The sequence below is a fragment of the Peromyscus californicus genome, unplaced genomic scaffold (genome assembly GCF_007827085.1).
Source record: "Peromyscus californicus insignis strain IS unplaced genomic scaffold, ASM782708v3 Scaffold_19__1_contigs__length_69161282, whole genome shotgun sequence".
NCBI classification, from domain to species: Eukaryota; Metazoa; Chordata; class Mammalia; order Rodentia; family Cricetidae; genus Peromyscus; species Peromyscus californicus.
In genome coordinates, this window is record NW_026294491.1 from 24042690 (window position 1) to 24065000 (window position 22311).

A 22311-nucleotide genomic window follows, 5' to 3' on the forward strand; every position below is an offset into this window, starting at 1 on the left:
TCCACTATGGCATATTCGCCCTTCCCCACTTGTTTGTTTTTAAGACTTAAAAAATAGCTTTACATTCATTTAATAAACTTTGTTGTTTTCAAGACTGGGTCTCACTATGTAGCTCTTGCCATCTTGGAAACTATGAAGACCAGGTTGGCCTTGAACTCACAGACATCTGTCTGCCTCTGCCTCCCAAATGCTGGGATTAAAGGCTTATGTGCCACTACATGTGGTTTGGTGAATTTATTATTTAAAAACTTGGTAAACAAAAACATCACGCACCAAAATTAACCCGACCCAGGGTCTATACAATTTAATAAACATATACAGCTAGAATTGGCATTGGAAATGGAAATTAGGAAGTTTCATATTAAATTTTACACTTTTAGTATTACATTTTATGTATTCATCCACCACTATTGTATGACAAAACTTTTCCTGGGGAGGCAAGGTTGGGGAACCCACGACAAACCAAAGCACAGATCCCACCAAAGTCCAACTTCGTGAACGAGTGAGTTCGACTGGGGGTAACTAACAGAAGCAGACATGATTCAAAGCTGTATCACCAAGGCCCACTGGAGCACACTACATAGCCTGCAGGCAGCCCAACAGATTGGAGAGTGTCCTTCCCAGGTCCCTCAGGGGTAAACCTCTTGCTGGCAGCTTGACTAGTCTCCGTCTTGCAGCTTTTCCCCTCTTAGAGTCTTCTCCGCAGCTCAGCTTCACTTAGTCTGACAGGGACTCTCAGCTTTTGTTACTTACTCCAGCCAGGGAAGGACCTAAAGAATCTGGTCAGTTTCAGAGACTTCCTGAAGCCATTTTGAGTTGTTTACCTTCCTGCTTAAGGAACTTCACCTAAGGATGGAGAGGAAACTTATACAATCACCAAAACCCCAAATCTAACAGAATTAGAACTAGAAACACAATTTACCTTATGTTTTTACAACTCATGTAGCCAGCCTGGGCTCCGTGAGACCTTGCCTCACACAAAAGCAGGGGTCTCAGACAAAAGCCAGTGAGTGCTCCCTTGTGTATGCATCTCAGTGCTTGACACAGCTAGTGCTTGAGAGTTAAAACGTCCCCTCCATTTGATGGGAACTTCAGAAGTTGTGGCATGAGAAGAGCCATGCATGAGTGAGAGCATCAGAGAGGATACATGGGCATTTGCCAGTGTTTAATGGTTGAAAGGAAAATGGAGCAAGTGCTTTTTATATTCATGACTTTCAATCAAAGGTTACTGAGGGCTGGTGAGATGAATCTGGTTGAAGAATTCTATCACCAAGCCTGATGACCTGAGTTTGAACCACGGCACCCATGTGGTGGATGAGAACCCATTTTATATATATGCTAATAAATGAACCCCAACTGAGCTGGCTAGTGACACACCCAAAAATCCTGGCACTTCAGGTGCAGGGTGTGCTGCCGATGAACAGGAAGATGTTGAGTTTGAAGTTAGCCTGGGCTACATTGTAGCAAGCCATCTCCAAAGTAAATAGTTGAAACATAGCAGGAATTTATTATTTGCTAACTTGAAGCAAGGTCTGTCCTCTGTGTAAACCTACAGATAATTGCCACCGTGCCTGGCTCAAAGCCTTTATAAATTTTTTAGGGGACTTGGGGGGATGTGAGGTGGCTCAGTGGGTAAAGGCTATTGAGGCTGAGGCTGAGAACCTGTGTTTGATCACTAAGATCCACACGGTGGAAGGAGAGGACTGACTCCTGAAAGTTGACCTCCGCACATCGTGGTACACGTTCCCTCCAAATGTAATTTTTTAACGCTGTGATAGCCTAATACACTAATGTTGAACGATCCCTACCTACCAACGGAGCAATGAACTAGCGAAGTTAGCTGTTAACAGTATTCTTTCTGAATTTCACTTCAGCTAGGGATTGCACCCCTGCTTTCATGCCCAGTAGGCAGGTGCCCTACCCCTAAGCTGCATCCCACCTTTCTCATTCTGAGCATTTTTATATAAACCACATCCATCCCTCGGGATGGAGCGCAAGAAACCACACCACGCCGGGGGCAGCTGAAGGCTCCGACCGCCTCCGGGACAGCTTCGTTTCCCTGACGACGGCTGTTGTGGCGACCAGCCCGCCCTCCCATTGGCTGCTGCCGAGCGTCTCGCGCGTCCCTCAACCATCCTCATTGGTCGGCTCTCCACAGTCACGACGTGTCGTAAGTGAAGTGTCGTCGCAACGCGGAGGCCTCCGGTGTCTGGTCCTCGGGCGGGGAGGCGGCCGTCTACTGAGGCCGCGATGGCCGGCACCCCGGGGCCAGAGGTCCGGGAGAAGTTCCAGGCGGCGCTGGCCCTGTCGCGGGTGGAGCTGCACAAGAACCCGGAGAAGGAGCCGTACAAGTCCAAGTACGGCGCGCGCGCCCTGCTGGAGGAGGTGCGCGCGCTGCTGGGCCCGGCGCCGGAGGACGACGACGAGCGGGCTGCCGATGACGGGCCCGGGGACCAGGCCCTGGGCGCGGCCGAGCCGCGGGATGCCGAGGGCCCCGGGGAGCAGCGGGCGCTGCGGCTCGCGGTGATCGAGTTCCACCTTGGCGTGAACCACATCGACACGGAGGAACTGTCTGCTGGAGAGGAGCATCTGGTCAGGTGCCTGTCGCTGCTGCGCCCCTTCCGCCTGTCGCTCGGCTGCGTCTCGCTCTACATCCAGGCGCAGGTGAGAGGGTGAGGCGGAGCTCGGCGTCCAAAAGCCCCTCCTGGCTGGGGCTGTGTCTCAGTTGGTTCAATTCCCCAGCGTCGCAGAACACCGGGCCTGTAATCCCGGTCCTCGGGAGGCTGCGGCAGGAGGATTGCTGCGAGTTCCTGGCTAGCCTGGGCTGCAGAATGAAGCTTGGTCCCTTTTAATTTATCCTAACACCTACCCACCATCTGCCTGCGAACTCCCTCTGAGCTCTCAGCCCCTGCTGCAGCCTCATTTGCTACCTCCCTTAGTCTTGGGCAGAACATTAGCATCTATGCTTTCCAACCCCTTGACAGCCCGGTTTCGTTCTATTAAGAAAAATCCAGCGTGATTCAAATGGGATGAAAATGACAAGGGATAGCAAGAATAATCTGATCTTGGTTCAAAACAAAATGTCCAAAATCTTCAACTCCATTCTTACATTATTTTGTTTGCTCATCAAGGAATTCCCACCTATTCCCCATAATGTGTCTCCAGACCTTTTAATAACTTTATTTTTTTTGTTTGTGTTTACGCAAGGTTTCATGTGCCCAACTCTGAACTTTAGCTTCTTCTTGAGTGCTAGAATCCTCCCTCCCTTTTTTCGTTCAGACAGGAATTTGTTTTTGTAGCCCAGGCTGGCCTTAAGTCATGATCCTCCCGCCTCAGCCTACTTGCTGAGATTACAGGAATGGGCCACCATGACTCCCTCTGGTTTTAGTAATGTTCACTGGTCCAAACTGATCTCTCCTTCCAACTTTCAATATTTTATAATACTGTGTCTCATTTATAGGGTGCATGGTTTATTAAGAAGTCTGACATTCTGCTTGAAGGAACATAACATTTCAAAATTCAAGCAGTGGGCAAAGTTTTCCAGGCTCCTGGGTATAGCTCAGTGGTAGGGCATTTCCCTAGCACTCCAGGTTTCCTCTCCACACTATGGGGAAAAAATACAAATAATATATGACTCCCTTGTGTCAGGTTAGTTTCTTAGACTTACAGACATTTTCATCCTATAGTTCATATATGTGAGCCAGGGAATAGTGACTAAAATTGTTTGTTGAGTAGGTAGGCCTTAAGGGAAAGTATCAACACTTAGAAAGAAATTGTATGTTGAATTCTTTTATCATGGTTCAATAAAATTAAAAGTCAAATCATAATAATAATAAGCACTGCTCATACTTTTTGCTCGGGCAGCGCCGGTAGGTGGCACCAACAGGGATATTTTCTGTGTTCATACATTAGTGAGCTTAAGAAATTCATAAGATGTTCAGTTCAAACAACACCTCAGCCAGCTGCTATCAACACACACCTTTAGTCCCAGCACCCGGTAGGCAGAGGCAGGAGGATCTCTGTGAGTTTGAGGCCAGTCTGGTCTACAGAGTGAGTTCTAGTACAGCCAAGACTATGCAGAGAAACCCTGTCTCTAAAAACCACAAGTAAAAACAAAACAGCAACAACACCAACAACAGCACTTCAGCACTTGGTCAGTTGAGCTTGAGCCATGTGATGATGACTGTGTTGGCAGCTTGGCTGGATTAGGAATCACCCAAGAGATGCCCCTTTGGCCATGTCTGGGAGGGCGTTTCCAAAGAGATTCCCTCTGATGTGGGTGGCAGCATCTCTTGGGAAGTGCCAGCATTTCTCTCCGTACTGATTGTGGATTCGGTGTTATGCTCCTGGTTCCCTGCCTTCCGCAACCCAATAAAACTACATCTCTCAAGTGTGGTCCAAAATAAACCCTTTATGTTAGAAGTTGCTTTTGTCTGGGTATTTTGGCACAACAACAAGAAAATTAGCTTATGTTGTCAAGGTTTTCAAAGGTTTAAAACCTTTTGAGGACTTGGAGAGATGTCTTGGGGTAAAGGTGCTTTTTGCTAATACTGACAACTTGACTTCAGTTCCCAGGACCCACGTGTAGAAAGGAGAGAACTGACCCCTCTGTGTAGCCTCTGCACGCACATCTCAGTACAAACACATACACATGATAAATGGATATCAACACACAGCTTTTTGAAAGGGTTTTAAACCTTAAACATTAAAACTATTTCACTATTTCAACTACAGTATTAGGAACCTGTACATAATGTAACCAGTATATCTGCACTGTCTACTGTATTTTATTGATTTTTAAGGTACATGTTTGATATCTTGGTATACCTAAGATAAGAATGTCTCATGGTGGGACTGGAGAGATGGCTCAGTGGTTAAGAGCACTGGCTGCTCCTCCAGAGGATGAGGTTGGATTCCTGGCACCCATATGGAGGCTCACAATCATCTGTAACTCCAGTCCCAGGGGATCCCACACCCTCTTTTATCCTCCACAGGTACTGCACACATGTAATGCATAGACATACATGCAGGTAAAGTAACTAAAATAACATAAAATAACTAAAAGTTAAAAATAAATAAGTAGCATTGTTTGCAAGTCTAATCCTTTATACCTTAGAGCCCAGTTCAACAAAACAAGAAACTATAAGGTAAATATGTTGTACTTAAGCTACATAGAGCCAGGGGTAGTATCTCACACCTTTAATCACAGCACCCAGGAAACTGAGGCAGGTGGATCTCTGTGAGTTCTAGGCCAGTACTGTCTATATAGCAAGATTCAGAACAGACAGGGCTATGTAGTGAGAACCTGTCTATAAACAAAAAACCTAAAAACTGCATATACATATATACCTCATAAGTTATATCAGTAGTAATTCTGTACATAAGTCATAACCGATTACAGTATTTTTAGAAATTTAACAATAACAACAACCTTAGAAATAATAGAACTATAATTTTAAAAAGAGAGTCTAATAAGTATGATCAAATATGAAGATGTCATTATCCTGGCATTCATTTATAGATTTGCATTAGGTAATTTTGTGTAGCTGTGACCAAAATTCCTGACATAAACACTTAAAGGGAGGAATGGTTTGTTTTAGAAGATTTAGTCCAGCTTTGCTTGGCTACATGGACTCTGGCTGTTGTAACATGACAGAGCAGGACTTCAGCTCATGAACGGGAAGCAAAGTGGTGAAAACAGAGAGCCACATTAATAAAAACCCGCTGCTATTTTATCAGGAAACATGACTTTGAAACGATGAGTCCCTTTAACCAGTGTGTTCAGTTATCCTTCTCCCTTTCTTTGTCCTCTAGAATAACCTGGGCATCCTGTGGTCTGAAAGAGAAGAGATCGAAACTGCACGGACCTACCTGGAGTCATCAGAGGCGCTGTACAATCAGTACATGAAAGAGGTATATTACCTGCAGACAAAAATTAAAATTAGGACTGAGACTCAGCAAGAATTGGTACAAGAATTCCTTATTCATGCGCTGTGGAGATGGCTCCTTTATAAAGTGCTTGTCTTGCCAGCATGAAGGCCTGACTTTGGCCCCCAGAACCCAAATAAAGGGCTGGGTGCTGTGGTGCATGCTTGTAATGCCAGTGCTGGGACTCAGGGACAGGAGATGCTCTGAGCTCAGGGACCAGCCAGCCTAGCCAGCTCAGCAATTCCCAAGCCAGTGAGAGACCCTGGCACAGAAAAAAGCAAGGTGTTGGCTTCTGAGGAACACCTGAGCAACGATGACCTTTGTCCCCCACGGGCACATGCATGCACATACACACAAGAGTTCTCCATTCATGATATTGATGGGATTTTTCAGTATCCCCAGGAATTTCTCTTTAGAGCTGTCTGAAATTACTGCATATTGAAGATTGGGGTTCTTAAAAATAATCCTCAGATAGAACATAATGGCAAAGATAGTCTTAATATAATCATAAAGGAAATACTCTAATATTATCCAGACATACCATTTGAATATTTTTGTATTAATTTACTTTAGATTTATTTCATTTTGTGTGTATGAGTGTTTGCTGCATGTATATCTGTGCATGTGTGCATGCCTGGTGCCCTTGGAGGTCAGAAGAGGGCATCAGATTCCTTGGAACTTCCAGATAGTTTTGGAACCACTAGGTGGGCACTGGGACCTGAATCCACCTAGATCTGCAGGAGCAGCCAGTGCTCTTAACCACCGAGCCATCTCCAGCTCATTTTTGTTTGGACTACAGATTTTATTTTGTTTTAAGTAAAGACAGCAGTGCTTTGAGGGAAACCAGCTACCCGAGCAGTACATCTGAAATCTTTGGGCTGTGGTTTGTGACTATGGCGTGCACATCAGAATCACCCAAAGGACTTGTTAGGCCTCAGTAGGCCATGTAGGCTCCTGTGTTCCCAGCAACTTGGAAGTTGAGGGAGGAGCTTGTGTTCAAGACCAGCTGTGCCACACAGCAAGACTCTGTCTAAACCAAAACCTATCTCCCAGGCCCTTGTGCAGCAGTTCTGGGCTGCAGCCTGAGAGTGTGCTTTTTAACAAGGTGACATTTGTGCTGCTGCTGTGATTACTGTGTTCTGAGAGCCCTGCTGCAGGGCCGTGTTTCTCCTAATGATTTCCCTCAACATCTGAAATGCAGCTTACACAGTTGAGTGTCTCTGGATCCACTGCAGCTTCCTATCTCCCCATGAGTGATACTCAAGAGTGCTGTCCAGTTTCAGGGGCTCTGCAGAACTTGGAAATTCTCACTTGAGTCGTCACAGTCCTCCGAGACAACAAACCACCCCTGCTGCCATCTGCTCCCCTCTTTCTCCATGAAGGATGTTAGCAAGCACAGTGTTTTTCTGTGGATTATCACTGTTGCAGTTACCAGCTTTAAAATCCATTAATAAATTGCTAGTTGTTTTAATTTGAGACAGGTCTCACTGTGTAGCCAGAATTGGTCTCAAACTTATAATCCTCCTGTCTCCACCTCATGAGTGGTGATCTTACAGGTGTGAGTGAGGCACTTCTTCTGGCTAAGAGTCTTAGACATCAGAGCAGTGTTCCACTTCATAAACAGTAGAGTACCTAACGATTATCAGCAACTTATAAATAATACCTCATTGAATCTTAACTTGATAAGGTAGATTGAAACTGCATGGTCTTACACTTTATAGAGAATTGCTGTCCTAATTTTATAGAGAAGGAAATGGAACACCAGAAATTAAATGACATACCCAGAATAAATAGTGGAGATGGGATTCAGCCTATGCCATACCCTTTTCTTGTTGTGGGTTTTAGACAGTTTCTGATGTAACCCAGACTGGTCTTGAACTCACTGTAACTGAGAGTGAGAACGACCTCAAACTCCTCCTCTTCCTGTCTCTGTCTCCCAAGTGTTAATCCAGGCCTGTGCCGCCCTCCCTTACTAGCACCCATATTTTAAGGGACATACTCAACTGCTTCCTTAGTAAGTGCACTTAGACTAGAATACAAAAATAGTGTTCCTGTAGAGCTGTATGAAAATGATGGTAGTGAGTAAAGAGAATGAGCTGTAAGTGGAGCCCCTACACTGCACATTCCTGTTCGCTTTGCAGCTCTAGTTTGCTAGATATGTTTAGACTGTGCACCAGGCCCTGTGCGAAATGCTGATGGACCATGAAAACAAAATCACTACCTATAACAGACCAGATAAAGATTGGAACAGACAGAATCACACCAGCCCAGACTTTCAGGGTGTGTGTTTAGGATATGTTTCATAGGCCTTTACCATACCCACACCCCAAAAAACCTATTTTTCCCCCTTGGGAATATCTCCAACTTCTCCAACTTAGAGACTTTTTTTATTTGAGACAGGGTCTCACTTTGTAGCTCCTGTTGTCCTGGAACACACTGTGTAGACCAGGCTGGCCTTGAGTTTGGAGAGATCCTGTTTCTGTCTCTACCTTAGCCTCTTACCTCTCTGCTGAAGTCCTAGGAGAGAAGAACTGTAAAGTAAGGATGCTGAGCATCTGCAGTCCTTCCTCAGAATGGTGTGTATGTGGCAGCGTCACATATAATGCACCCTTTTGACCTAGATGGGCCTCCATTTCAGTTAGGACGGATTTGACTGGCAGTGTAACATGTGAGGTGTGGCAGCCCCAGCAGTGAATTATGTCTGGAGAGGTAGTGCATACAGAGGCTGGAGGACCAGGGCATCGTCAATTCTCAGTTATGTAGAAAGTTTAAGGTCAACTTGGGTTACACAAGAAAGAACCTGTTCCTGTCTCAAAAATAAACCAAAACCAAAACCAAACAGAAAAAGCAGGGAGCCTGAGAGATGGCTCAGCAATAGCATGATCAACTCTTCCAGAGGACCCACCACTCACAGCTGCTCTCACCTCAAGTTCTGTGGGATCTGACACCCTCTTCTGGCCTCACTGGGCACCAGGCACAAAGGTGGGGCACAGATATTAAATACTCATATACATAAAATAAATACATTTTTTAAAAAAGCAGACTAACTGAATTATATACATAAATGAGGCATCACGTAATTCCCATTAGCTAGAAGGGGGAAAGCCTCTTGAATCACCTTCAGGATTGTTGCAGTCTCTGAAGAGGACCTGTCTGCTGTGTGCCTTGGCCTTCCTTCCCAACTTACATTTCGTTTTTTGTTTTGTTTTGTTTTGTTTTGTTTGTTTGTTTGTTTGTTTTGAGACAGGGTTTCTCTGTGTAGTTTTGGTGCCTGCCCTGGATCTCACTCTGTAGACCAGGCTGGCCTTGAACTTATAGAGATCCGCCTGCCTCTACCTCCTGAGTGCTGGGATTAAAGGTGTGCACCACCACCACCTGGACCCAACTTACGGTTTTAGTCTCTGGAGTTGTAATGTTGCTAGATAAAACACTCCGACTGAAAGAAACTGAGGAAGGAAAGGGCTTATTGGTCTTACACTTCCAGGTCCGTCTCTGAAGGAAGTCAGGGCAAGAACTCAAGCAGAAACTTGAAGCTACGGGAAATGCTGTTTGCTCACTTACGCAGCTAGCTTTCTTACGTAGTCAGGACCATTTGGCCAGGGAGTGGTTTGTCCCAGAGTGGATCGGACCCTCCTATTACCAGTTAATAATCCACATCATCACCTGCAGATCAGTCTGATCCAGCCAGTTTCTCTCTCAAATGACTGTGCTGTGTCAGGGTGATCAATTCTCTGCAGAAAGGATTGCTGTCCTTGGGAACTTGAGGAGTTCAGTTAAAAGCAAGGGTGGGGTTCCGAGGCAAAGCTCAGGGATAGATGATATGCTTAGCGTGTGCTAGACTCTGGGTTCGTTCCCAAGCACCACAAAAACAATATAGCAAGATGCAAGCACGGACTTATAGCCGGGACTGCCCTCATAAAGGGTCAACATTTATACTCAGACCAAGCCTTCCTGTTGTAATGGATCAGTGGTGAGTAGCTCAGTCATCCTGACAGCCTGAGGAGGTTAGGGGCTGGGACTCCTACTTGTCATAGACAAGGGAACAGCATACGAGATTGGCTTTCCTAAGACAGTGAGCTATGTGATCACTGCTTCTTATTTAGTTGTTGAAAAGTAGTGTTAACACTTAATGGATCCCTGAGTTCGAGGCCAGCTTGGTCTACAGAGTGAGTTCCAGGACAGCCAGGGCTACACAGAGAAACTCTTTGCTTGTTTCCCTGAGTTGATTTTCATTAGTAGTGACAGTTTAAACTGTTACCCAAGAAGATATAAATCACTATTTTTATGCCTATGTATGTTTTCTGTTTTATTATATTTACTTATTTGTGTGTGTGCGTGCGTGCATGTGCACGCGCGTGCGCTCTTTCCACCATGTGGGCTCTGGGGATCAAACTCATGTGCTCAGGCTTGGCAGCAGGGTGGGTTTGTTTCTGTATTTTGGAGTTTATTTTATTTTATTTTATTTTTGAGATTATAACATAATTACATCACTCTCCCTTTTCTCTTTTTCTCCTCTAAACTTAGGTAGGTTTTTTTGGTTTGTTTTTTGGGGGTGGAGGATGGGGGGTTGGTTAAAGGCATGCACCACCACCGCCAGGCTTATGTAGGTTTTTAAAGAGCCTTTTTAGTAGACAAAACAGTATTCAAAAATACTTAATTATTCAACTAAAGTGATATATGATGGATTACACCTGTAGTTCTGGCCTTCAGAATATGGAGACAGTGGTATCGCTAGGACTCTGAGGCCACCCTGGGCTACATACTGTGTTCTGGGCTAGCTTGAGCTGCCTTTTTTTTTTTTTTTAATGTGCATTGGTGTTTTGCCTGCATGTATGTCTGTGACAGAGCCAGATTCCCTGGAACTGGAGTTACAGACAGTTGTGAGCTGCCATGTGGGTGCTGGGAATTGAACCTTGGTCCTCTGGAAGAGTGGCCAGTGCCCTTAACTATCTCTCCAGCCCGAAGATCCTAGCTTTAAAAAAAAAAAAAATGTGTCTGCCAGCCTATAGTCCCTCTGTAACTCTGAGTTGCAGAGTCACATGGTGAGGCTGTCCCAGACAAAGGTCATTTCTCCAGTCCCTCCACAAGAGAGCGCTTAGGGTTTGTGTTTAAAGTTGAAAGAGCTTTGTTCTTTAACCACAGATTGGGAGCCCGCCGCTTGACCCAACTGAGCATTTTCTTCCTGAAGAAGAGAAACTTACTGAACAAGAGAGATCCAAAAGGTTAGTCTTCATAGAGACCACAGGTATACCCAGAGTCTCCCTGGGTGCTTGCTCAAGAATGCACACATGGTGTGTACTGCTTATGGCGCACCCCCAGGATACAATGTGCATAAGACTTACATTTGTCACTTACAAGTCACATGACTTTGTTCAACTCTAAGACCCAGATAGATCCAAGGGCCAAGCTGAACTCAGACATATATGAAATTTCCTCATAAGTTGTAAATCATGTGAGTCCCTTTTTTTCCTTCACAGATTTGAGAAGGTTTATACTCACAACCTGTATTACCTGGCTCAAGTCTACCAGCACATGGAAATGTTCGAGAAAGCTGCTCATTACTGCCACAGCACTCTAAAGCGCCAGCTTGAGCACAATGCCTACCACCCCATGGAGTGGGCCATCAACGCTGCTACACTGTCGCAGTTCTACATCAATAAGGTCAGGGTCCCAGAGCAGTTCTCCAGCAGCCCTGCCAGTGCCTGAAGGCGACAAGGCCAGTAGCACTGTCAGAGCAGGTCACTGGATCTGATGACGTAGAACCCGGTGTAGACCTCAGCCCGCCACTCTGGCAGAACACTATTGGAGTGCTCTGTCCCGTGAAGACTTTGGAGTCTTTAAAAAAGAATGATGTTTTTAGTGATTGTTAGAGAATTTCCTGCTCTTTCCCCTCCCCCACTTTTGCATCCTTGAAGTGCTGATGTCGTCATGCCTGGACATGTTGCTGTCCCTCGGGTGACAGGCTACCTGCCATCAGTTCTGTTCAGCTGTTAGCACACTTTCATTTCACTTTTGCTCTGTGTTACCTTAAACTCAGATTTTTATCTTGTTAGAGATAAAACTTTATCTCCCTGCAGTACTAATCTTACAACTATTTGAGAATTTGTCTAAGGAAGTTGACGGTTAAATGTGGGCTTTGATAAAAGCATGTGATGTGTTTCAGTTGCTTTTCAGAATTAGCTGCTCTCTAATAATCATGTTTGATGTTGAAAATATGTGCTGAGTCCTAGAGTTCCAGGTTTTATGACATACTTTGGAACTGCCCCGTAGAGACAAATTTGGACTTCATAGCGACTTGTCCAAATCACTTAGCATTGTATTGTGTTTTGAGTATACCCATTCCTTCCCCAGTACTTTAGTTTCTAATGCACACACACATCGGTTTTTTTTTTTTTTTTTGGAGGCAGGGTGTTACTCTGTATCCCTGGCTTGAAACTTGCTATATAGATCAGGGTGGCCTGGAACTCAATGATATCTGCCTGCCTCTGCCTCCCAAGTACTGTGACTAAAGAAAGGCGTGTGCCACTACCATGTCCGGCAGCAGAAACTGTTTCTATTTGTAGTTCTGATTCCCAGAGCTCTGACATTTGGTAATTCTCAGCCCGTCAGCATCCCTCTTTCTCCTCTGATGGCCTGCCGCCAGCCCCTCGGCCTTTTCCTTACTAAGCCTGTTCTCTGGTTCTGTAAATGTGCCTGTGTTTAGAGTATTATCCCACAGAGTGTCACTCAGAAAAACTATCAGGAGAGAAAGGGCAGTGGTGAGTGACTGTGGCATATTCTAGGAGTTTGCTCTATGATCAAGCATGGAAGGAAGGCTGTTTGCATTCAGTCAGACTCAACCCCTGTGCCTCCATTTCATCCTGGTCCTCATCAAGAGGCCCCTCCAATGCCTTCTTCCCTCTAGCTGTTGGGGCCCCTTGTTTGTTTTGTTTAGCAACTTTCATTTTCCTTGTTCAGTATGGTTTTAATTAACACCTAAAATTCCATGGATATTCATTGTACAGAAAGCCTGAATAGTGAGCGTGTGACTTTGAAGTTGTTAAACATTACTTCTGTGGAGCATGTGGTCATTTTTGTGAGTCTCTCCTGTACCCACAGCTTTTTTTTCCCCGCATCACACCCAACTAAGTTCTGTCACGAAAAGAGAGATTTGAACTGTGTTTGAAAGTGATGCTGTCTGTATTGTTACCATCTCCATCTGCTTCGGTTTTGCTGCTCTTCGAGTCCACATTTACCAGCTACCCGCAGGGTACAAGGCAGTCTCTGTCTTTAGCAGTGGCTGCTCATAGGAAGACAGTCTGGACAGAGCCAAAGTGGTAATGATGGTTAAGACACTGTAGATGGCCCGGTAATGTTTCTTCATGTGAGCTCTAACTGTCGTATGGTTGGGGGCTTCATACCAACGTTTGGAGGGATGGATGCTGCTGGCCTATTGATACCCGTGGTACCCGGCTGTTCTTTACGATGACTCTGAATTCAGTGTGAAGGCGAGAGGTATTGCTGTTGAAGTTCTATCAACCAGATCAGTCTTTCAAACTTACTGATATGAAGCCGACATTCTCTTTAATGGGGGCGGCTTCCATTTAGAGGGTAGACTTTGGCTTCCTTCTGCTGGGTGATCCTGCTTTTTGCATGACAGATGACAAGTATTTGGTGTTTAACACAGAGATGTTCTTGAAGTGTTTGAGAAGTTTTCTGCACCCAGATTTAAATCCTGAGTTCTTTATGAGTATTGACGAAGTAGTTCCATAAAGCTCATCTAGAAATCTGTTGATTGAAAGCTTGATGGGGAGCCTTACTGTCTTGTCACCTCCCTCTAAAGGTTTTAGAAGACAGGAACGAGTCCTCAGTACTCTGGCACAGTGTAAACGGTCTAAGAATGAACTGTGCATGGGACTAGGCTATTGGGCTGAAGCTGAGGGTATCGTGAGGAGATTGGAGTATAGGCTGCTCCGTGTTCCTGGTCGCAGGAGGAGAGTGGACTGTCAGCCTTCAGTCATCTTCCCATCAGCTTGGATCATTATCGGGAGTGGGGGATATTGGTAGTTTATTCTCTGACCTAATACCGTTTCCATAGCGACAACACTACAGGACCCCTTTAGTGGGGTACTTTTCCTGATAGTACAGCTTTCCCCATGTTAGTAGATAACGTTAGTTGTAAACAAGGCTTTGTCATAGTCATGCTTGTTCTTGTTTATTTTCTCAACAGCTCTGCTTTATGGAAGCCAGACATTGTCTGTCTGCTGCTAATGTTATTTTTGCTCAAACTGGAAAAATCCCAGCTACAGAAGACAGTAAGTTCGTGTGTGCATTTCATTATATAGTTTCTCACCGTGACAGTCTTGCCCATGTTGGCCTTGAACTCAAGATCCTCCTGCCTTAGCTAAGGACTGCAATTATCAGTGTGTACCCTGGTTACTATATAATTAAAACCTAGGTGAAGCCGGGCGGTGGTGGTGCACGCCTTTAATCCCAGCACTCAGGAGGCAGAGCCAGGCGGATCTATGTGAGTTTGAAGCCAATCTGGTCTACAGAGTGAGTTCCAGGAAAGGCTCCAAAGCTACACACAGAAACCTTGTCTCGAACAACAAAACAAAACAAAAAACAACACCAACAAAAACCTGTGTGAAATTCTGAAACTTAGTTTTCTTTTTTCAGATTGATTTATGTGTATGAGTGTTCTGTCTGCAGGTATGTATGTATACCACATGTGTGCATGATGCCTGCAGAGATCAGAAAAGGGTGTCTCATTCCATGGAACTGAAGTTAGATGGTTGTGAGCCACAGTGTGGGTTCTGGGAACAGAACCAGGGTCCTGCAAAAGCACCAAGAGCTCTTAACCATGAAGCCCTCAAATTTGAAACTGTTTTAAGCTTTAGAAAAGTTGTAAGAACAGAGTTACCATATGCCTTTTTCTAAAGTCATCACTTTCAATATTTGTCACTTTGTTTTCATTTTTCTTTCTGACCCATTTGAGAGGAGGTCTTACAGGCTTCTTACGACTGTAATACTTTAATACATGTTTTCGTAAGAATGAGACTATCTTCAGCTAGGCATAATGGCTCATGTCTGGAGTTCCAGCACTTCAGAGACTGAGGCAGGAGGGGTGCCACAAATTTCAGGCCAGCCCAGACAGTAGAGTAAGACCCTTTCACAAACAAACAAAAACACACTGTCTGTCTGTCTGTCTGTCTCTGGACAGTTAGCAGCTTCAGGAAGTGCAGCACCAAGACAGACAGACTTCTGTCTGCAGTGCATATCTCTGCCATCAGCTGCCCTCTACCGTCCTTTACAGCGATGTTTTTCTGGCACTGTGGCACACGGCTCAGGACTGCATATCGTCCTCAGCAGCCGAGTCCCTCTAGTCCTGTCTCTGAGGCAGTTCCTCGGCCTCTCCTTCCCTTCATCACAGAACGTTTTGACGAACACGGGCTGGTTACGACATAGAGTTTCTATTGCTTAGGGTTTGTGTGATGTTGCCTTTTGCCATGGTTGAGATTTGGTCATTACACTACTTAGGTAAGGGCTGTCTCCTCACTGTCTTTCCTAATTGTGGAGGTTTTGCGTGGTTGCTTCTTTGTGTGTACGTGATGCTAGATTGAAGCAAGGGCCTTATGTGTGCTAGGCAAGCTGATTCTAGCACAGAGGGAGGGGTCGTGGAGAAAGGTGAGAATTGACAGTGTCCATTGTTTTCCACATGCTTTCTGTCAGCATACAAAAATATTGTTGGATATGGCATTTGTCAAAAATAATTTGGCAGTTTTTATTTAAAATATTTTAAATTGTGTAAACTGTTTGACCTAGTAAATTCCATTTCTAGAAACCAGTCCAGATTCTAGATGGATATATGTATAGGGATCTGTATCCTAGAATTGTTCATAATAGGAAGAATTGGTAACAGAATTTTTTGTTTGTTTGTTTGTTTTTTCGAGACAGGGTTTCTCTGTGTAGTTTTGGTGCCTGTCCTGGATCTCGCTCTGTAGCCCAGGCTGGCCTCAAACTCACAGAGATCTGCCTGGCTCTGCCTCCTGAGTGCTGGGATTAAAGGTGTGTGTCACCACCACCCAGCAGGGTCAGAATTTTAGTGGCACACCATATGAAGAAAAAACTATTGAAAAGTAAATATACATTGTGACCTTAGTTTTCACCTGCAGACAAGAACTAAGAAAACTCGGGAGGCTCTAGAGGCACGCAGCACTGGGTTCCTCCCGGCCTAGTGAGGGTCTGCCGCTGTGCAGTCAGGAGAGTGGAAGAGCAGAGGACAGTGGTCAGGGCAGACGGCATTGACCGTGCTGACAGTCCGCCTGTGGTTCTAGCTCCTGAAGCTGAAAGAGACGTGCCGGAGCTCCACCGTCAAAGGAGAGGGGAGATAGCAAGATGCTGGATCAAGTACTGCCTGACTCTGCTGCAGAACGCCCAGCTCTCCATGCAGGTGTGTCCATGGAACCGCCTTCAGCTCTCAGGGGCTTGTCGGGCGGCCCACAGTGAGTGTGTGTGTGTGTGTGTGTGTGTGTGTGTGTGTGTGTGTGTGTGTGTATGTAAAAGCATGTAAGTATTGAGGTGCCTGTGTGTGTGCAGAGTTGGGTGCACGTGTAAGCTTGCCTGTGAAAAGCAGAGGATAACGTTGGGGTTTTTTGAGATAGAGTCTCTCTGAACCCGGGGCTGGGTGATTAGCTTAGGCTGGCTAGTGGGCCAGCAAGCGCCTGGGATGTACCTGACTCTGCCTCACCAGCACTTGGATTACAAGTACTTGCCACAATGCTCAGCTTTTTTGTATGGGTCTTGGGGATCCAATCTGGGTCCCCACGCTTTCGTGACTAGCCCTCTCCTTACTAAACTACCTCTCTAGCCCTATCTGTATTTTTTATGTTTAACAGTCTCACTCCATAGTTTAAGCCAGCTCCTCCCTCAGCCTCTCCATCTCCTCCCTCAGCCTTCAGAATGCTGGGATAATGGGTGTGCATCACACCTGGTAAGGACCATTCAGAATACCACCTCTTTCTGGAAAACTTTCTTTTAGCTAGGCTATGGGAGGTGGGGTCAGCATCATATTCAGATTGTTACATAATTGTCATTGTCCCAAGTGGTTATTTAAAAAACGAATTGTTGAATGAATAATTCTTTATCCTCCACAGATACTATCTCCTTCCTTGAGCTTCATACTCTAAGTCATTTAAATTCTGTTTTGTAAGCCAGGAATGGTGGCACATGCCAGCACTCAGGAGGCAGAAGCAGGAAGATCTCTGTGAGTTGGAGGCCAGTCTGTCTACAAAGTGAGTTCCAGGACAACCAGGACTGCACAGTGAGACCCTGTCTCAAAAATCCAAATAGGGGGCTCAAGAGATGACTCAGTGGTTAAGAGCACAGGCTGTTCTTCCAGAGGACCAGGGTTCAATTCCCAGCACCCACATGGCAGCTCACTACTGTCTGTAACTCCAGTTCCAGGGCATCTGATACCATCTTCCAACCTCTGCAGATGCCAGGCACCAACCTGGTGCACAGACGTACATGCAGGCAAAACACCCATGCACATAAGATAGAAAAGAAGTTAACTTTAAAAAGAATGGAAGAAAGGAGAGACAGGGTGTGGTGTGGTGGCGTAACCCTTTAAAAATGACCAAAATGAATAGATGTGGTCCTCTCATCTCCTTTCTCCTTTTGCTCATCAGTGTGTGTTTTGAGACAGGGTCTCTCTCTAGTACTGTCGGTATGGAACTTACTTCAGTAGTCCAGCCTGGCCTCAGACTTGTAGCAGTCCTCCAACCTCAACCTTCCTAGTGCTAGGATCACAGAGTACACCACCATGGATGGCCCCTTAATTGATTTTAGACTGCAAGTCCTTGAAGGCAGGAAATGACTCTAATAACTAATTTGTGTGTCTTTGCAGTATTACCTTACAGACTGACAGTCTTAGAGGTTTAAGGCACAGCCAGTCAGCGGTTAGGTGTGCACACAGCCAGTGCAGTGGTTAAGTGTGCACACAGCCAGTGCAGTGGTTAAGTGTGGACAGTGCAGCGATTAAGTGTGGACACAGCCAGTCAGCGGTTAGGTGTGGACACAGCCAGTGTGCAGCGGTTAAGTGTGGACACGGCCAGTGCAGTGGTTAAGTGTGGACAGTGCAGTAGTTAAGTGTGGATAGTGCAGTGGTTAAGTGTGGACACAGCCAGTGCAGTGGTTAAGTGTGGACAATGTAGTGGTTAAGTGTGGACACAGCCAGTGCAGTGGTTAAGTGTGGACACAGCCAGTGCAGTGGTTAAGTGTGGTCACAGCCAGTGCAGTGGTTAAGTGTGGACACGGCCAGTGCAGTGGTTAAGTGTGGACAGTGCAGTGGTTAAGTGTGGACAGTGCAGTGGTTAAGTGTGGACAGTGCAGTGGTTAAGTGTGCACACAGCCAGTCAGCGGTTAAGTGTGGACAGTGCAGCAGTTAAGTGTGCACACAGCCAGTGCAGTGGTTAAGTGTGGATATAGAACCAGCCACAGTAAGAAGCTTAGCTCCAGAGCTCTGATGTGAGCCCAGCTCTGCCTGTAGCTCTGTGTTTCTGGTAATTTTTTCTTTCCTTCCTTCCTCCCTTCATCCATCCCTCCCCCTTCCTTCCTTCCTTCCTTTTTTTTTTTTTTTTTTTTTTTTTGTTGTTGTTGTTGTTGTTGTTGTTGTTGTCGTTGTTGAGACAGGGTTTCTCTGTGTAGTTTTGGTGCCTGTCCTGGATCTCGCTCTGTAGACCAGGCTGGCCTTGAACTCACAGAAATCCACCTGCCTCTGCCTCCAGAGTGCTGGGATTAAAGCAGCCACCACTGCCTGGCTTTTCTGGTAGTTTTCTTAATGTCTCTCTGCCTCAATTTCCTCATAAGCAAGACAGAGATGTTAATGCCTGCTTAGTACTGTTGTTGTGAGAGTTAGCATATTTAAAGGCCTCAGAAAGTATCTGAGTGTCTAAGCCAGGGCTGATGAGCTGACTCAGCAGGTAAAGGTGCTTGCCACCAAGTCAGAGTTTGATTCTCAGGAGCCACATTACAGTAAAAGAGAACCAACTCCTACAAGTTGTCCTCTGACCTCCTCATACACACACACACACACACACACACACACACACACACACACACACACCCCTAAATAAGTCTAATTTTAAAAAAAGAGTACCTGAAATCTACTAAGTCCTCACTAAATGTTAACTTTATCTTCACCATTCGTACTAATCTACATGGGGCCCTTGTTCCTAGACACAAAGAAGGAATATAAAATAAATTACCTGTAGACACATAAACTTTCTGGTTATTGTACTTTGTTTTTCTCTTTGTGAAAACTGAAATATAGTAATTATAGCTATAATGATATAGAGCTCATAAAGCTGTAAAAATAACAAATGCAGAAGCACACGTTAAGAAAAGGGGACCATTTTGGAAAATGGAAGTAAGGACAGGACATTGTGTGGGCTGAGGATGTAGCTCGGTTGTCAGTGTGCCTGCTTAGCCTGCGCAAAGCCAGGGGTTCGCTCCCCAGCACTGCGTGAATGAAGTGGCTGGGACAGGCCTGTGGTCCTACAGCTGCGGGGAGCTCAGAGCATCCTTGGCTTCCTGACAAGTCTGAAGCCAGATTTTACCACGAGAGACTTGGAAGGAGTGTGGGGGTGCAGTTGGGGGGAAGAGAAGAGAAAAAAGTATTGAGCTGGGTGGTGGTGGCACACACCTTTAATCCCAGCACTCAGGAGGCAGAGCCAGGTAGATCTCTGTGAGTTCGAGGCCAGCCTGGTCTACAGAGCGAGTTCTAGGACAGCCAGGACCACACAGAGAAACCCTCTCTCAAAAAACAAACAAACAAATAAATAAATAAGATTGATTTATTTTATCTTACATATATGAGTGTTTTTGTACGTCTGTGTACTACGTGTGCACCTGGTGCCCATGGAGGTTAAAAGAGGGTATCAGTTCTTCTGGAATTGGATTTACAGGTGGTTGTGAGTGCTAAGAACTGAACCTAGGTCTTCTGTAAAAAAGCCATTTCTCCAGCCCCAACTCTTGGTTTGTTGAGACTGGGCTTTGCTGTGTATCCCCAGCCAGCTTGGAATATGCTGTTTGGCCCAGGCTGGTCTCCATTCTGCAGTCCTCCTGCCCCTGCCTCCTGAATGCTGCGATTCCAGGTGTGCTCCACCACATAGCTGCCTAAAGTTTACTCTTTGCTTTTATTTCCCAGCAGATGAGTATCCTGCCTGACTGCGATTTCTCCTTTTCTTTTAGGACAACATTGGAGAACTTGATCTTGACAAGCAGGCGGAACTCAGAGCATTACGGAAGAAGGAACTCGATGAGGAGGAGAGTATCAGGAAGCGGGCTGTACAGTTTGGAACCGGCGAGTTGTGTGACGCCATCTCTGCAGTGGAGGAGAAAGTGAGATACTTGAGACCATTAGATTTTGAAGAAGCCAGGGAACTTTTCCTACTGGGTCAACACTATGTGTTTTGAGGCAAAAGAGTTCTTCCAGATTGATGGGTATGTTACTGACCATATTGAAGTTGTCCAAGACCACAGTGCACTGTTCAAGGTGCTCGCATTCTTTGAGACTGACATGGAGAGGCGGTGCAAGATGCACAAACGCAGAATAGCCATGCTAGAGCCCCTGATTGTGGACTTGAATCCCCAGTATTATCTGTTGGTCAACAGGCAGATTCAGTTTGAAATCGCACACACTTACTATGACATGATGGATTTGAAGGTTGCTATTGCTGACAAGCTCAGGGATCCTGACTCACACATTGTGAAAAAAATAAATAGCCTAAATAAGTCTGCACTCAAGTACTACCAGCTCTTCCTAGACTCTCTGAGGGACCCAAATAAAGTATTTCCTGAGCACATCGGGGAGGACGTTCTCCGCCCTGCCATGTTAGCTAAGTTCCGAGTAGCTCGTCTTTATGGCAGAATCATCACTGCAGACCCCAAGAAGGAGCTAGAAAACTTGGCAACATCTTTGGAACATTATAAGTTTATTGTTGATTACTGTGAAACTCACCCTGAGGCCGCCCAGGAAATAGAAGTTGAGTTAGAACTTAGTAAAGAGATGGTCAGTCTTCTCCCAACAAAAATGGAGAGATTCAGAACCAAGATGGCCCTGACTTAAGCCTTGGTTCAAAGGAAAGGAAACATACAACCTGGAGCAATTCCCCCTCCATCCACCCTAGTGAGCGAGCCCAGCTCCATGGCCACCTTCACACCAGAGCTAGAGGAATGCACTCTGAGCTTCAGATGCAGTCAGGTACCTGAGACTGTGCTAGGACCTTAAGCAACATAAAGTTCAGTAATAATTTACACCTAATTATGTAAATTGCCTTGCTAAGTGACAGGTGTTTTGCATTTTCGAGCGCTCGTTTTCCTGTTTAAATTTCTAACTGTTGTGTCCTCTGCTGACTAGTGCTTGTTAGATTTCACACTGGCAACAACACTAGGAAGTGTGCCTGTAGAAGAACCTGTTACTGTGCCGGATTTGAGAAAGTTACTTCCTATAGTCGTTCTTTGTAAAATACTTTCTTAAACTCCTAAATAAATCTTTCCCTTTTGAAAATACTAAAAACTTAAGTTAATTGAAAATGTTGTAAAATTGCTGATCTTAATTAGAAGACAAAAGGCCTTGCACATAATAAATTTACTTGTTTCAACTAGTAAACACTTCTATTACCCCTTTTTTTCTTGTAAGAATGTTCTTTTTAAAAAAAGATTTATTTTTATGTGTGTGTATGTGCCAAGTGTTATGTCTGTGGATGGATCATGTATCTGCAGTGTCTATGGAGGCCAGCAGAGGGCAGCAGCTTCCCCTGGAACTGGAGTTCCAGGCAGTTGTCACTGCCGTGTGGTGCTAGGAACCAAGCCCAGTGCTCTTAGCCATTGAGCCAGCTCTCCAACCCATTTTCTTGTAAAAATTGTCTTATTTTTTTCACTTTAAAGGTATTAGCTTATTCAGAGCCAGAGAATAATATTTCAGTGTTTTTATTAGTGTATATTAATTATTCATAATGATAGATTTCACTTTGACATTTTCATACACATATATAATGTATTTCAATTATACTCACTCCTGTTACCTTCTCTTGTGCCCCTCCCATTTCCTCAGACTCCTTCCACAAAAGAAGAATATTTCTTTAATAGTATTGCACAGTGAGGAAACATTTAAATAGAAAACCGTACTGATCATGTTTATCATCAAAGAGTCCCGCTCTAGTTATAAACCACATCATAATTGTGATAAAAATTGACATTGTTTGTGTGTGTTGGTCATTTAAAGAAATGCAGAATTCAGGGCTGAGGATGTGGCTTGGTGGTTGGAGCACTTGCCTAGCATGGGCAAGGAGCTGGCTTGCACAGTCAGCATCCAGGAAGGAGGGAAGGAGGATGTCGGCT

At 45.1% G+C, this 22311-nt stretch overlaps 1 protein-coding gene across 1 annotated transcript; it reads left to right on the top strand.

Annotated features, from left to right (window-relative positions):
• The first annotated feature begins 2165 nt into the window (after window positions 1-2165).
• Window positions 2166-21580, top strand: Kifbp (kinesin family binding protein). The gene is given in 8 exon segments (XM_052744864.1): window positions 2166-2664; window positions 5815-5913; window positions 11071-11150; window positions 11406-11589; window positions 14138-14222; window positions 16245-16360; window positions 20161-20379; window positions 20381-21580. Coding segments are annotated over 8 exon segments (1854 nt in total). The 5' UTR covers window positions 2166-2250; the 3' UTR covers window positions 21038-21580.
• The last annotated feature ends 731 nt before the right edge of the window (window positions 21581-22311 follow it).